Source organism: Sturnira hondurensis, unplaced genomic scaffold (genome assembly GCF_014824575.4).
Source record: "Sturnira hondurensis isolate 20B ecotype Veracruz unplaced genomic scaffold, ASM1482457v3 Scaffold0017746, whole genome shotgun sequence".
In the NCBI taxonomy this organism is placed as follows: domain Eukaryota; kingdom Metazoa; phylum Chordata; class Mammalia; order Chiroptera; family Phyllostomidae; genus Sturnira; species Sturnira hondurensis.
Window position 1 is genome coordinate 1,656,328 of NW_028090377.1, and position 15,317 is coordinate 1,671,644.

At 40.8% G+C, this 15,317-nt stretch overlaps 2 protein-coding genes across 2 annotated transcripts; one reads left to right on the forward strand and one right to left on the reverse strand.

Annotated features, from left to right (window-relative positions):
• Nucleotides 1–2,072: 2,072 nt before the first annotated feature.
• On the forward strand, nucleotides 2,073–3,026 carry LOC119002670 (olfactory receptor 51E1). The gene has a single exon (XM_037068690.1). It carries the CDS (start codon nucleotides 2,073–2,075, stop codon nucleotides 3,024–3,026), a length of 954 nt encoding a protein of 317 aa, XP_036924585.1.
• An 11,126-nt stretch (nucleotides 3,027–14,152) lies between these two features.
• On the reverse strand, nucleotides 14,153–15,115 carry LOC119002653 (olfactory receptor 51I2-like). Its single transcript, XM_037068670.1, has one exon. The coding sequence runs from the start codon at nucleotides 15,113–15,115 to the stop codon at nucleotides 14,153–14,155; it is 963 nt and encodes a 320-aa protein (XP_036924565.1).
• Nucleotides 15,116–15,317: the final 202 nt, after the last annotated feature.

Here is a 15,317-nt window from a genome sequence, read left to right on the forward strand (position 1 = left end):
AGTAGTAAGGGAGAAACCTAGGGCCAGATACTGAAATACAGACCTTTTACCCCAGCCTGGCAGTTCAGTCTTTATTTTAGAATCAATTTGCAGATTTCAAAGGAATTTTTGAAAACAATTTTTAGTGACCTGGTTTCTTTTGGTTAGACAATTATTGGGATTGTACAGACGGAAAAGTTTGCAAGAGAGTCATAGCAATCAGAGTCAGAGTGTCTAGCTTGTTTGACAGTTTTGGCCACCATAACAGGAAAAGGAAACACTGGAGGCTAAACAGTTAACAAGAATAGATAGGGTTTTCTGCAGGCTCACTATGTGCCTGGCATTGTGTTTTACGCTTCACACTCAACATCTCATTTGATCCTCACATCGACCTCTATTAGGCAGTGACTGTTGTCTTCATTTGAAAGGTGATAAAACTGAGGCTTAAAAAGGTTAACTGATTTGCCCTAGATTACACACCTAAGGAAGTCCTTGACTGGGATTTGAAGGGTTGACTTCATAACTCACATTCTTAACAGCTATATAACACTGCCTCTGGGAGATTTGTTTTTGGACAGGGAGAGTTGGATGTCCTTGAGAGACAGACAGGCAAGTACTTTGGTAAGACTTTGGGATTAGGAATTTGGATCACAAATGATAATTCAGGGCTTGCCAAATAGATTTGGGAATCAACAGTTTATGCATAAAATGGCTTTACTCAAGGGAATGAGATGGCCTAAGAAGAGGGATACAGAACAAGAACAGTGAGGATAAAATTCTGAGAGCATTGTTATTTAGGAGTATGTTTAATGGTCAAGCAGAGGAGGCTGAAGGTCCAGAAAGGAGACCAAGAACTAGTGATCAGAGAGAGATGAGGAGAAGCAGAAGGAAGAGGGTGACATTTCAAGGAGGGAACTGCTCACAGTGTCATATGCTACGGAGAGGTCAGTACAGAAGACTTAAGTGACTTTGATGGCTTTGGCCTATTGCCTGAAATTCTAGGTTAAATATGACTCCTTATACCTTCTTTTTCCAGTAGTTTGAATTAAATTCGGTCACTGTGCTTTAAATCCCATGCTCCTAGTGATTTCCCCTTTGTATCTGGTCTGAGAGAACCTGTAGGTGACAACTTAATGGTAGAATAAAGTGTATTGACACATCCTGAACCCCAGTGACTGGTGCAAGCCCTTCCAGCTGGTGGCCATGAACACTCGGTTCTTCTCTGGTTCCCCAGGCAGAAAGGCCCTACCCCATGGCCAAAGGCCCTATCTTATAAATCTACCTTTGCTTTTTAATTCCCAAGATAAAATCATCTTGAATACACCCTAAAGTAAATGGTACTCTTTCCATAGCCTGCTCCCAAAGTATAGCTGAATGTATATGTGTAATGCATGCATGTATGTATACACACATATTAAATCTATACAATTTGCATAAACTAATAAAAATGAGCAACATGTGAATATTTGTGGATGCTAGAAAGGAGGAAGTTAGCTAACTCTGTAACTCAGGTGTCCCCAACCCCCGGGGCCAGGGACTGGTACCAGTCAGTGGCCTGTTAGGAGCAAGGCAGCCCAGCAGGAAGTGAGCAGTGGGCAAGTGAGCAAAGCTTTGCATTACTGCCTGAGCTCTGCCTTCTGTCTCCTCTCCTTCTGCCCCCTCCCCTGCTCCTCCCACTGCTCTCTGTGGAAAAATTGTCTTCCACGAAGCCCGGTCCCTGGTGCCAAACAGGTTGGGGACCGCTGCTTTGTTTCAACTGAGAGATGATCTAAGCAAACTCAAACCTGACATTTTTCACCTCAGCAATCTCTAGTTTCATCCATCACTTTGTAGCCAGGGGTGGGATTAGTAAGTAGGGCTGGTAAATTTTTATCTGGGGCTTGAGTTTTGAAGGATGGTTAGGTTGAATTTAGAATAGAATCAGGGTTTGGATAGACAATGAAGTTAGAATTTGAGTCAGAGAATAGGGCATCAGCATGGAGGGGAAGAAGTATGGTGTTGTGATTCTGAAGGATCTGACAATGGCTCATCTTTGCATTCCAGCCTTCCCTGGCCTGGCATTGGTTGGTTCGTTGCAGCTTAGCTTCTTCACTATGGTGGGCCCTGATGGCAATGAATCCAGTGCCACATATTTTGTTCTAATAGGACTCCCTGGCTTGGAAAAAGCTCAGTTCTGGTTGGCCTTCCCATTGTGCTTCCTTTATCTCATTGCTGTGCTAGGTAACTTGACAATCATCTACATTGTGTGGATGGAGCACAGACTCCATGAACCCATGTATATTTTCCTTTGCATGCTTTCTGGCCTTGATGTCCTCACCTCCACTTCATCCATGCCCAAAATGCTGGCTATCTTCTGGTTCAATTCTACTATCATCCAATTTGATGCTTGTCTGCTGCAGATGTTTGCTATCCACTCCTTATCTGGCATGGAGTCCACGGTATTGCTGGCCATGGCCTTTGACCGCTATGTGGCAATCTGCCACCCACTACGTCATGCAACTGTGCTAACATTGCCACGTGTTACCAAGATTGGTGTGGCTGCTGTGCTACGTGGTGCTGCACTTATGGCACCCCTGCCTGTCTTTATCAAACTGCTGCCTTTCTGCCGCTCCAATACCCTTTCCCATTCCTACTGCCTACACCAAGATGTCATGAAACTGGCCTGTGCTGACATCCGTGTTGATGTCATCTATGGCCTCATCGTCATCATCTCTGCCATTGGCCTGGATTCACTTCTCATCTCCTTGTCATATCTGCTTATTCTCAAGACTGTGTTGGGCTTGACACGAGAAGCCCAGAAAAAGGCTTTTGGCACCTGTGTGTCTCATGTGTGTGCTGTTTTCATATTCTATGTGCCATTCATTGGATTGTCTATGGTGCACCGCTTTGGCAAGCGGCATAGTTCGCTCCTGCCGGTCATCATGGCCAACGTGTACCTGCTTATCCCTCCTGTGCTCAACCCTATTGTCTATGGAGTGAAGACAAAGGAGATCCGGCAGCGCATCCTTCATTTTTTCCATGTGATGACCCACACTGTAGATACCTAGGTATCAGTGATCAAACTTCTTATTCATTTGAAGTCTTTTAATTTAGATTTTTGGTATGAACATTTTGGGAGACAGCATTAGGGAAAATTTTTTTTCTTGATAAAAGCACAACAGATCCTCCAAAGATGAAACTGGTTGGAGCATGTCTATGTGGATGGGGCAGCAGAGCCGTGTACTCCCAACCCCCATTTTTGAAAATAACTTTTCCCTTTAGGCCTGGAGTGCCACTGGGATTGAGAGAAATAGAATGAAAGACAGGGAAAGACAGATCTTTTATTCCTATTAGGGAAGCAATGAAATTACTGTAAACAAAAATCTTAGACACTCTGAAAATATAAAAAAAGTAACGATATAGTGAGACTCCAATAAACTTGTCACCTGAAAAAAAATATTGTTAGTATTTTGGTGTTTATTTTTTCAGATTTTTATTAAGTGTTTTTTTGTACATGCTTCTGTATGGGCATATGATAAATGTATGTGTGTGTTTTATATTTGAAATTCTATTTGAGACATAGGCAGAATAATAATAAACAGATAAATCAGGGCTTCTGGCCAAGATGGAGGTATAGGTAGACACAACGTGCCTCCTTGCATAACCAAAATAAGGAGAACAATAATATAGAAACAAAAAACAACTAGTACTGACAGAAAATTGAATTGTATGGAAGTTGAACAACCACGGAGTTAAAGTAGACGTATTCATCCATACTGGTAGGAGGGGCAGAGTCAGGCGGCCAAGTGGAGAGGGGTTGGGCAAAGCAGCGGCTGGTGGGCCCTGGCACACAAGACAACGGGCGGAGGATCCAGAGAGGCTGTGGATTGTGGAGAGGCATGGTGGGCAAGGTGGCTGGTGGACTGGGTGGTCCCACAAGTACATAAACCAGGCAAAACTGGGGAGACAGACCATGCAACCCAGGGTCCCAGTGAGGAAAAATAAAACCTCAAATCATCAATTGAAAACACCTGTGGGGACTGAGGTGCCGGGAGAAACTCCCAGCCTCACAGGAGATTTCATTGGAGAGACCCACAGGGCCCTAGAATGTACACAAACCACCCACAGGTGAATCAGTACCAGAAGGGCCCAGTTTACTTGTGGAAAGTTGGGGAAGTGACTGAAATCTGGCAGAGAGTGGAGCAAGTGCCATTGTTCCCTCTCAAATCCCTGCCCCACATACAGGGTCACCACACAGTGAGGTGGGTTGCCCCTGCCCTTCATGAACACCTAAGCCTCCACCCAGCTCTATGTAACAGACATGTCAAGACAAAAAAAAAGGCCCAAATGAAAGAACAGATCAAAACTCCAGAACAAATACAACTAAGTGATGAAGATGTAGCAAACCTATCAGATGTGCAGTTTGAAACACTGGTAATCAGGATGCTAACAGAATTGGTTGAATTTGGTTGCAAATTAGATGAAAAATGAAGGCTATGCTAAGTGAAATAAAGGAAAATGTACAGGGAACCAATAGTGATGGGAAGGAAACTGGCACTCAGATCAATGAAGTGGACCAGAAGGAAGAAAGAAATATCCAATCAGAAAAGAATAAAGAAACAAGAATTCAAAAAAATAAGGAGAGGCTTAGGAACCTCCAGGACATCTTTAAACGTTATAACATCTGAGTTATAGGGGTACCAGAAGGAGAAGAGGAAGAGCAACAAGTGGAAAAGTTATTTGAACAAATAATAAAGGAGAACTTCTCCAATCTGGCAAAGGAAATAGACTTCCAGAAAATCCAGGAAGCTCAGAGAGTCCCAAAGAAGTTGGACCCAAGAAGGAATACACCAAGGCATATCATAATTACATTCATTACCCAAGATTAAAATGAAGGTGAGAATCTTAAGAGCAGCAAGACAAAAGGAGAGAGTTGCCTACAAAGGAGTTCCCATCAGACTGTCAGTGGATTTCTCAAAAGAGACCTTACAGGAAACTGTAAGGTCTGGAAGGGGCTGGAAAGAAGTATTCAAAGTCATGAAAGGCAAGGACCTACGTCCAAGATTGCTCTTTCCAGCAAAGCTTTCATTTAGAATGGAAGGGCAGATGAAGTGCTTTCCAGATAAGGTCAAGTTAAAAAAGTTCATCATCACCAAGCCCTTATTATATGAGATGTTAAAGGGACTTATCTAAGAAAAAGAAGATAAAAAACTCATACAGTAAAATGACGGCAAACTCACAGTTATTAACAACCACATCTAAAACAAAAACGAAAACAAACTGAGCAAACAATGAAAACAGGAACAAAATCACAGAAATGAAGATCACATGGAGGGTCAACAACAGGGGAGTGGACGGCAGAGAGAGGGGCAAAAGGTACATAAGTAGCATAGATGGTAAGTAGAAAATAGACAGGGGGAGGGTAAGAGTAGTATGGGAAATGTAGAAGCTAAAGAACTTATAAGTATGACACATGGACATGAACTAAAGCTGGGAAATGTAAGTGGGAGGGGGTATGCAGGGTAGAGGGGAGTAAAGGGGGAAAATGGGACAACTGTAATAGCATAATCAATAAAATACATTAAAAATAAAAAATAATAGTTGAACAACAATAAAAATAAAAAATAAAATAAAGAAAAAGAAAATGTTGAAATGAGAAAAAAATTATTTTGGCACCCAGTAGGAATTTATTTTGGATTTTCATATATTTCTACAACATTGAATGGCTGAATCACTGACTTTTATGAGTCACCACAAAAAGCAAATATATAAAAAAGCTATCACTCATATAAAAATATGCTACATAGGTCCGGATAATTAATCTCAATTCCACTTGTGAAAAGAAAAAAGATAAATATTTCATGGTTAAAAAAATAATAAACAGACAGACATGTTTTACATCTTGTTTTCTAAAGATGCAGCCATTATTCTAGATTTTTAGAAGGAATTCCAGGTTCAAGGTAGTTAATAATGCTCAGGATAAAGTTTCATAGGTTTGATACTAAATGACTTAAACATTTTGTGAGTATAAGTGCACACACACACACACACACACACACACTGAGTCTGCTGGAAGGGCTTGAAGTGGAGGACCAGAATGAGAGGGAGAGACTACCTCTTTTAAGAAATTTGGCTGGAAGCTAGGGTAGGTTCAGGGCAAACACCTTCATCATATGCCTTTTACACAAGCATCCTTCTACCTTTCTTTCTTTCTTTCTTTTTTTAACCATTCAGCAGGTATTTATTTTTTTTAAATTTTTTAAAATTTAATTCTTGTTCAAGTAGTTTTCTGTCTTGTATTCCCAGCCCTGCCCCCCCCACCCCAGTACTCCCCACCTCTCTCCCATTTCCACCCCCCACCTTAGTTATTGCCCATGTGTCCTTAATACTTGTTCATGTGAGTCCTTCCCCTGTGATTCTCTCCCCTCTGGACCCTGTCAGCACCTTTCTCATTTCCTTTTTATATTCCTGTCTCTGGTCATACTATCTCAGCCTTCAACCTTTTTTGAGTTCTGAGGAAGTACGAATAATATTAAATCTGTATAGGAGCCACTTGTTCATTTTTGTAGGTTCTATCTAGAAATGCTTTGTAAACATGTCTCATGTTCTCCATTCTAACTATTAATGCTCTAGTCCAGACGCTCACATTTTGCTTGCATACCCTCCACACTGGTCTCCTTGCATTTCAACATCATTTATATCAGTCACAAATCCCTTTCAACATCATTCATATCTGTCCTAAATCCTATATAACCTTGAAGGAGTTTTTCAAAACACAGCTGATTATCTAACCTTCCTGTTTAAAATCCATTAAATATTTTTTTATTGCCTTGTATAGAGAGTCCAACCCTCTTAGAATGTGAGTAGGCTCCTCTTCTCTTCTATACCTATTTCCATCTTACTTTTCCAGTAAATATTTTGAATGTTTCCATATACTATGTTATTCAGCTACTGTGTAATACTTGCTATTTCTTAATGATTTTATATCATTGATTATATATTAAAATCATTATATCTTAATGATTTTAACAGAGGCTTCTAAGGCCTCTGTTTTCCTTGCCTAAGTTGCCTTTTGCCATTTTATTTTAATAATATCTCATAAAGTGAAGATAATCATATATTTCTTTATGATTTGCCAAAGGCAAAGCTAAATACAAACAAACAAAATAAAACACACAATTCCCCAAACAAAACTCTCCTCAGTGTTCCCAGACCTCTTGGCATACTTAAAAAAAAAAAACAAACACGAACCATTTCAAGTTCAGAAAAGTTTGTGAGACTTTTGAGCTATATCTATTCAAGTTAGTGAGGTAAATTACATCACTGCTTTAACTGAGATAAGACTCCTATGGACACAGTCAATAGACATGCATGTGGAGTGTCATCCCCTTCTACTATGTCTGCCATTCTTCAGCTAGGCAGAACTTGAGTTTGGGAAAGGACCATATTACACCACTGGCTTACAATTTCAGAGTTGATGTTCATTGTTTGTGTTTTAAAAGAGGTACTCTCAAACTTTTTCTTGTCCGTTCTCCTGGCATCTCCTAACTTTTTCTATTACTCTTGACCTAGGAAATGAAGCTGATACAGAATCAGATTACAGTCTTCCCTTTCCACTCCTAAGGAAGTCAACAGTGATGAAGGACTTTTAACTCAAAGAAAGTCGAAGAATAATGGTATGGAGAACCTGGAGGATACCTAAAATAGGGACATAGAAGAGGATGCAATTTTTAATATCATACTTCACCATGGAAACCAACAAGCAAAGGACATGCCTTAGTAAACTTACAAGAAGAGCTGAGGCAGATGGCACCATATTACTGTGTCACTATCAGCATCGCCTGATGAGCACATTTGTTTAGCCACCATTTAACAAACATTTATGGAAAGTTATAATAAGATGAGACATTGTGTTGGAGGAGGCTAGGGTTACAGAGAAGAATAAGACAAAAACCCCAACCTTAGGGAACTTTAAGTCACTACATATTATTCTCCAGCACAACGGTTTTCAATGGGTGTGCTGCGAACGGCACACTGGCGTGCCACAAGGGTTTTTAAATATGCGACACCTGACTGTTTAGTCAGAGGTACTGACCTCTTTTCCCTGAGATTGTCAAACTAAAAATATGAAAACAGCTAACACAACAATAACCATTGGGTGGGAATGAATCAAAATTATGGTTTTTTGGCGTGCTGCAGAATTTTAGCCATTAGTTTATTTGTGCCATGAGATGAAAAAGGTTGAAAATTGCTGTTCTAGCGTATAACCATTAGAGCTTAAATCCTGACCCCAAAGCATCCTTTCTTTATTTCTGCTACTGAAGTAGTAGGTTGGAATTGGGGTAGATGGGAGAAGGTCCACTTTAGACCACCAGTGCCAGGGTAGCTTGTATAAGAAGTAGAGCTGTTTTTCCTCTAAGGTCTCCTTCACAGACATTTTTAGAGCCCTGATGTAGTCTTTCCACACCTCCTTCCTTTCCATTCTCCTATTCTTTCTTTTCATATTTCTTACTATCATAATTGACAGGAAATCTATTCCTTTCCTTTATTTTTAAGATCTTCTTATTGGTCATTGTTCTGTATTAAAATATAGGTATAACACTGGAAGGATGCCACACCAGTGGTGTAGGGAATATAAAATTTGGAAGATAGAAATTACTTCTTGTGAAAACCATGCAAAGAAAATGTCTGTAGAAAACAAAGGTAATGGGAAGAAAGACACTAAGAAGAACTGAAAGATGTATCACCCTTTCTTGGTTCATACTTGGAAGGTTTTATGTCTTTCAAGGCATTTTCTATCTTAAGTTATCAAATTTACTGGCATAAAGGTATTTACAATATTCTCCTATAATACTTTTAATATTTGTAGCATCTGTAATGAGGTCACTTCTCTCATTCCTCATATTGATGTCTCTCTCTCTCTTTCTCCCACCCCCGACCTCTCTTCTTGTTGAATCTGGATAGAGCTTTATGTATCTTATTGCTTTTCTCAATGAAACAGATTTCAATTTCATTGATTTTCTCTTTTTTGTTTTGTTGATTTCTTCTCTTTATCATTTTCTTTTTCTGCTTAAATAGGATTTAATTTTCTCTTATTTTTCTAGGTTCTTAAGGTGTAAGCTGAGGCTATTGGGATCTTTTTTTTTTCTTGTATAGGTGCCGTAATGCTTAACATTTCCCTTTTAAGTACTGCTTAACACCTACATCCCACAAACTTGATATATTTCCTTTTCATTCAGTTTAAAATAACTAATAATTTCCCTGTTAATTTCTTCTTTGACCTATAGTTTATTTAAAGTGCATTGTTTAGTTTTCAAAGGTTTGAGGAGTTTCCCAGAGCTTTTTATGCTATTGTTTTCTAATTCGATTTCCTTGTGATCAGAGAACATACTTTACATTATTTGAATCTTAAAATTTATTGAGAATTATCTTAGGGCACAAAAGATGTTTGGAATAATGCTTCTTACATGGTGCTGATGCATGGACAAATGCTCTCCAACTGTACAAGAGACCCACCTGGAGAACTTTTGGGAAGTGCAAATTTCTAGGTCTACTGTTATTAGAGATTCTAACTCCAGAGGTCTTGCATAGGGCTCAGCAAACTACATTGAAAAGGCTTCATAGGTGACTCTGAAAGGTAGCAAGGGTTGGGAAGCACTGGCTAAGATGGGATAAGAGGAGTGGTAGATGTAGATAACATTGGTCATTTGAGGGTGGCTGCTAGCTGGTAGGAGAGGGACTTTTTCAGAACCATGCTTTACTTGTAGCCACATTGGGTATGGAACAGAAGAAAATCTTGCTCTTTACAAGCATAGCAACCAGGAAGCTCTGCTTTTAGGGACACCACCCACTCCCTCAGGCAATACCCCCACCTTTGTTCATGTCCATGGGTCATGCATATAAGTCCTTTGGCTACTCCATTTCCTATACAGTGCTTTACATCCCCATGGCTATTCTATAACTACCTATTTGTACTCAATCCCCTCACCTCTCACCCACTCTCCCACACCCTTTCCCATCTGGCAACCATCAAAATGCTCTCCATATCCATGATTCTGTCTCTGTTCTTGTTGCTTAGTTTGCTTTATAGACTCAATTGTTGATAGATATGTATTTTTTGCCATTTTATTGTTTGTAGTTTTGATCCTCTTCTTTTTCTTAAATAAGTCCCTTAAACATTTTCTATAGTAATGATTTGGTGATAATGAACTCCTTTAGCTTTTTCTTGTCTGGGAAGATCTTTATCTGCTCTTTGATTCTGAATGATAGCTTCTCTGGGTAGAGCAATGTTGGCTGTAGGTCCCTGCTTTTCATCCCTCTCGGGGAATTCCAGGGTGGGGTGAACAGTGTTAGGTTGATGGAAACTCAGAAATGGTGTCCACCTGCCAGCTATACAGGGGGAGGGGTCATCCAATAAACAATGGCCTCTGCCAGCACTTCTGTCTGGGAGAAAGCTGCTCCTCTAGCCATTGCTAGACAACCCAGTTTCTCCCACTATGTCCCTTGCACCTTTTGAACTGCAGCCCCAGTGCTGGAGCTCAGAGCAAGTGAGTCCAAGTAATCAGTGCATGAGCCCTTTAAAAGGAATGCCTGGGACTATAGGAACCCTCTGTCTTGCTTATCTACAATCTCTGCTAGTATTTATACCCAGAAATTATGGGGACTTGTAAACCCAGCTGTGGAACCCTGGACTGAGGGTTCTGGTTTGGGACTGGGACTCCTGGCTCCTCAGGGGGGACCTCCCCATCTGAGATAATCTCTCCCAGTGTTTAACTACCCACATGGGTGTGGGATCATCCCATTCCTGGTTTCCACTTTTCCTACCGGTCTTGATGTGGCTTCTTTATATCCTTAGTTATAGGGTTTCTGTTCAGCTAGATTTAAGGTGGTTCTGAATGATTGTTGTTCTGTAGTTTTGTTATAATTTTGATGTGATTGTGGGAGGTTTCGGGGACCTTATATTCCTATGCCATCATCTTGACCAGAAGTCCCATCTGTTTCTTTCTATGTATAGGTCTACTCCCCTTGACTATTTCAATAGCCTTCTAACTGGTAAATTTGCATACATTATAGCTTTAATTTAATCTGTTCCCTATCACACAGTATGAAATAATTTTTCTACAATCAATATTATCGTATCAAAACCACCCTCATCCTTCCTTACGGCCCTAATCATTTCCCATATTTCTGATTGGTCCTCATTTCCATTTTCAGGCACATCTTGAGCTATGGGTTCCTTACTCTTTGACCTCCAGTCACCCTGCCTTTCCTTCCTTTCCTTGACCAGACCAGGCTTTTCCTCCTACAAGCTGTTTAGAGACATGTTTTTCTTTTCCTAAAATACCTTTGCGCAAACACCCACTCTTCCCTTTTTCTAGTTAATTTATCTTCCATAATTAGACATTAATTGCCACTTCTTGAGAAAAGCCATTCTTGACCCCTTAGAACAGGTTAGATAGTCTTATTATTTGCTTTCACAGAAACATCTATTAATTAATCCATTTATTTAGTCACTGTAGTAGGCAGAATTCTAAAATGCCCCACATAAATGTCCTGTTTGAGTTTCCATAACCTTCGAATATGGTGAAATATCACTCCCATCATTGTGTTATGTTATATGACACAGTTGACCTTATGATAGGTGTGGGTGGAAGTCTGGCCCACAGAATTCTCCCATCCTCCATCATGGTAAATAAGTCATCCCAGACACAATCTTGCTGTTCTGGTGGGAAAGGGGGTGGCAATTTCCTCCAGTGGAGAATGCCCTGAGCCCTTCTCCCAAATGGCTTTTATTGGGAATGGTATGTGTAGGTGTACACAGCATACATGCATAGTTCATCAATCAATGTCAAAAAGGCTATAGCCATACAAAGACAGGTATTATCCATAGGTAATAATTGAAGGAACACGGAGATCTGTCATAGATCAGGGTCTGTTTGTCATGCTGATGCCAGAGGGTCTTTAAGATGGATTTCATGAGATAAGGAGTTTATTCCTTGTGCCTTGAACTGAAGCATCAGGTTTATATTACCAGGGCTATACAAAGCAAAGCAGAACAAGCTTCAAAGGATACAATGTACATTTCAGGCCTGATTCCCAGAGGGATGGACCCTCAGTGTTAGAGTTGGGTTTGCTTGCCATCTGTGATCTTACCTGGTTTTCCAGGAGACTTACTGGCCCCTTTCAGGACTTGTTCCGGTGGGGCTACAGTCTCAGAAACCACATAGAGTGGTCCCCAACAGATAGGTAGTTTATATCTTGATAGGCCTGATCTAATTACAAGCCCTTAAAAGAAGAGGGATCTACATCTGGTGATAAAGGAAATTAGAGAGATTTAATTCATCTGTATTTCTTACATAAGAATAAAGTTGGTTTTGGTACCACTGTATTCTCATCACCTAGCAGGGTACTTGGCACATAGGGGTCAGTAATAAAGCCAAACAAACAACAATAACAAAACCCCCATTTGTCAATACATAAATGGTGAAATGCTCCAAGTTTGATACTTGGTAAGTATAACAGATATGTTTGATAGAATTTAAGATTTGTTTCCCTGACTCTAAAGTTTGTGTTCTTAACCACTGCGACATAGCATATTACTTACCCAGTGCAGACACGATGTAGTAAGATCTTGTAATATTGAACCTCACCCTTTCAGGAGGAGTGTTGATGGGGGAGGTATGAAGAAAGACAAACATGCCCTCACAGCTTCACTTTGTAAGAAGTTATACTCAAACAGAAATATATTGACTTATCTTAGTATAGTAATTTTTTTCCTATAAAAATTCATGAAGCCAGAGTATTCCACTGAGGTATGAAGGGCATCAGTTTTGGGCAGATGGCAGGAGAGTTCCCCTAAAGTGAAAAAGTTGGAAACCTTCACTAGGTGAGAGGGCTTAGTTCAGTCAGTCACTTGTGTTTCACTTCTCACACCTTCAGATCAGCTATCCAATTTCATCAAGAAAACTTCTCCCAGACTTTTGTTTACTTATATATATTCTTTTTTTCTGAAGTGCCAGAGGCTGCCTGGAAGTAAAATCTCCAACTTGCCCCTTAAATGAATTAATCCATTGGGGATTCAAATTCACTTCCACTTTCAAAAGAATATTGGACTACTATTATTCCACAAACACCACTAGGCACTGAGTTTACTTTGGCACCTTTGGAGTTACAGTATTGTTGAGTGACAGATTATTGCTTATGTGCAGGAGGCAAACACAGTCCAATGTATAATGTGAAAAAGAAAATTAGTTAGGATTTTCTGAGAAATTAGGCTTATGCTTGACAGATGAGAAGGTAGGTAGAAATGCCATGCCAGTCAGTGGGGTGATGAGAATGTTGTCGGCAGAGTAAATGGTGTCTGGCAAGACCCTGAGACCAGATAAACACTGATAGTGTGTTAGGCTCCAGTCTTGTTCATACATCCAACACACTTCCAATCTGCAAGTCACACTCCTAACTCATTTTATTATAAAAAATTTTAACAAATGATTTGTATGCATTCGATACAAACCAAACTACTTAGTCTGCAGTATGTGCAGTCCTGGGTAGTCTACCTTCCTGACTTCATCCCATGCCTCTCCCTTTTCAGACCCTCTGCCACAGTCACACTGGTGAAGATAGAACAAGCGGTAGGGATGTGAAAAAGTACAGAGATGCTCATCTTTCCACAAACACTTTTACTTCTTCAAAATGTGGAGTCTTGTTACTATGTTGCTCTTTTTTACTCAATTTCTATGTTGTCTAGAACTCGCCTCCCCTGAATCCCCACATTTTTTAAAAAGATGAAATAAAAAGGATCCTCTTCCTTTTTGGGGTTTGTCCAATTTTTCTAAGCAAGTTCTGGCAGCTATCAATTTGCAGTGTCTAGTAATCTCTTGCAAATGACTTTATTATGATACTTATGAGTTTACAAGTTTATATACTAGTTGTATCTATACATGCCTTTATCTTGGCCTAAAATTGTATTTCTGGAAAGGACCACGTTTTATATATTTCCCAGTCTTTAATCCTCAGCACTGCTTCCACTACAAAGCAAATGATGAACTAAATTTGTAACAGAAATAAGACACATGATCTTTCCACTGTTAACATAGACACCATTTTTCCGTGGTTTCTGGAGGTAGCAGGTTTCTGTGAGCCTACAGCAAGTCTCTCTCATGGTACCTAGGCTGTGCTACATTTCATAGTTTCGTCAGCCTTGGCCCTTCCTCCCCAGCACTCTAAGCATGGCCTCCCTGATGGGCTTGGATTTCACACTGTAGATGATGGGGTTGAGCACAGGAGGCACCACCAGGTACACATAGGCAACCAGGGCATGTACAATGGGGGGCAGGTGCCTCCCAAAACGGTGAATCATGGACATGGTAATGACTGGAATGAAGAAGACAAAGACTGCTAAGATGTGGGAGACACATGTGTTGAGGGCCCGGACACGCTCCTGGGGAGAAGCCAACCCCAGGACTGTGTGCAGGATGAGACAGTAGGACAGGACAACGAGCAAGGAGTCTACGCCTCCTGTGGACAGAACCACATAGAGTCCATAGAAGATGTTTATGGTGATATCAGCACAAGCTCTTCTCATTACATCAGGATGGAAACAGAATGAATGGGACAAGATGATCTTGTCAGGGCAGAAGTTGAGACGTTTAAGCAGGAATGGCAGTGGGAAGAGAGATAGTACAGCACGGGCCACAATCGCCAGTGCAATCCTGATGATGATAGTATTTGTGAGGATAGCTGCATAGTGCAGGGGCTTGGAGATGGCCACAAAGCGGTCATATGACATGGCCAGGAGCACCGAGGACTCCACCACAGAGAAGGAGTGGAGGAAGAACACTTGGGCCAGGCAGGCATTGAAAGCGATGAGACTATGGTCAAACCAGAGCACAGCCAGGGTGGTGGGCAGTGTGGACAAGGTGAGGCCCACATCAGTGAGGGCCAGCATGGACAGGAAGTAGTACATGGGCTGGTGCAGGCTGGGAGTCCTCCTCACAGCCAGGAGGATGAGGCAGTTTCCGGTGAGGGCTGCAGTGTACATGCAGGAGAAAAGAATGGAGATCCAGCCATGAAAGGCCTCCAGCCCTGGGATGCCAACCATCAGGAAAGCAGGTGGCTGGAAAAAGGAGATGTTGACATAGGGCTGGGAAGGAAGCATCTTTGGAAGGCAGAAAAAAGTCTCCAGAAGGATGTGACCTCTTCAACTGGGGCAGACAAAAGACACTAACAGGACACCTGTCATTGGGAAAACATTTGTTTATGCTGTATAGGATTTTAAATGAATTACTTCTTGTTTCTCAGTTCTTACTTTGTATTATTAATAGTTCTAGGAATGTACATACATTAGCTAATAAGTTCTC

Excerpts from the sequence above, each read along its gene's own strand:
- LOC119002653 (XM_037068670.1), bottom strand. The coding sequence starts at position 15,115 with ATGCTTCCTTCCCAGCCCTATGTCAACATCTCCTTTTTCCAGCCACCT.
- LOC119002670 (XM_037068690.1), top strand. The coding sequence starts at position 2,073 with ATGGTGGGCCCTGATGGCAATGAATCCAGTGCCACATATTTTGTTCTA.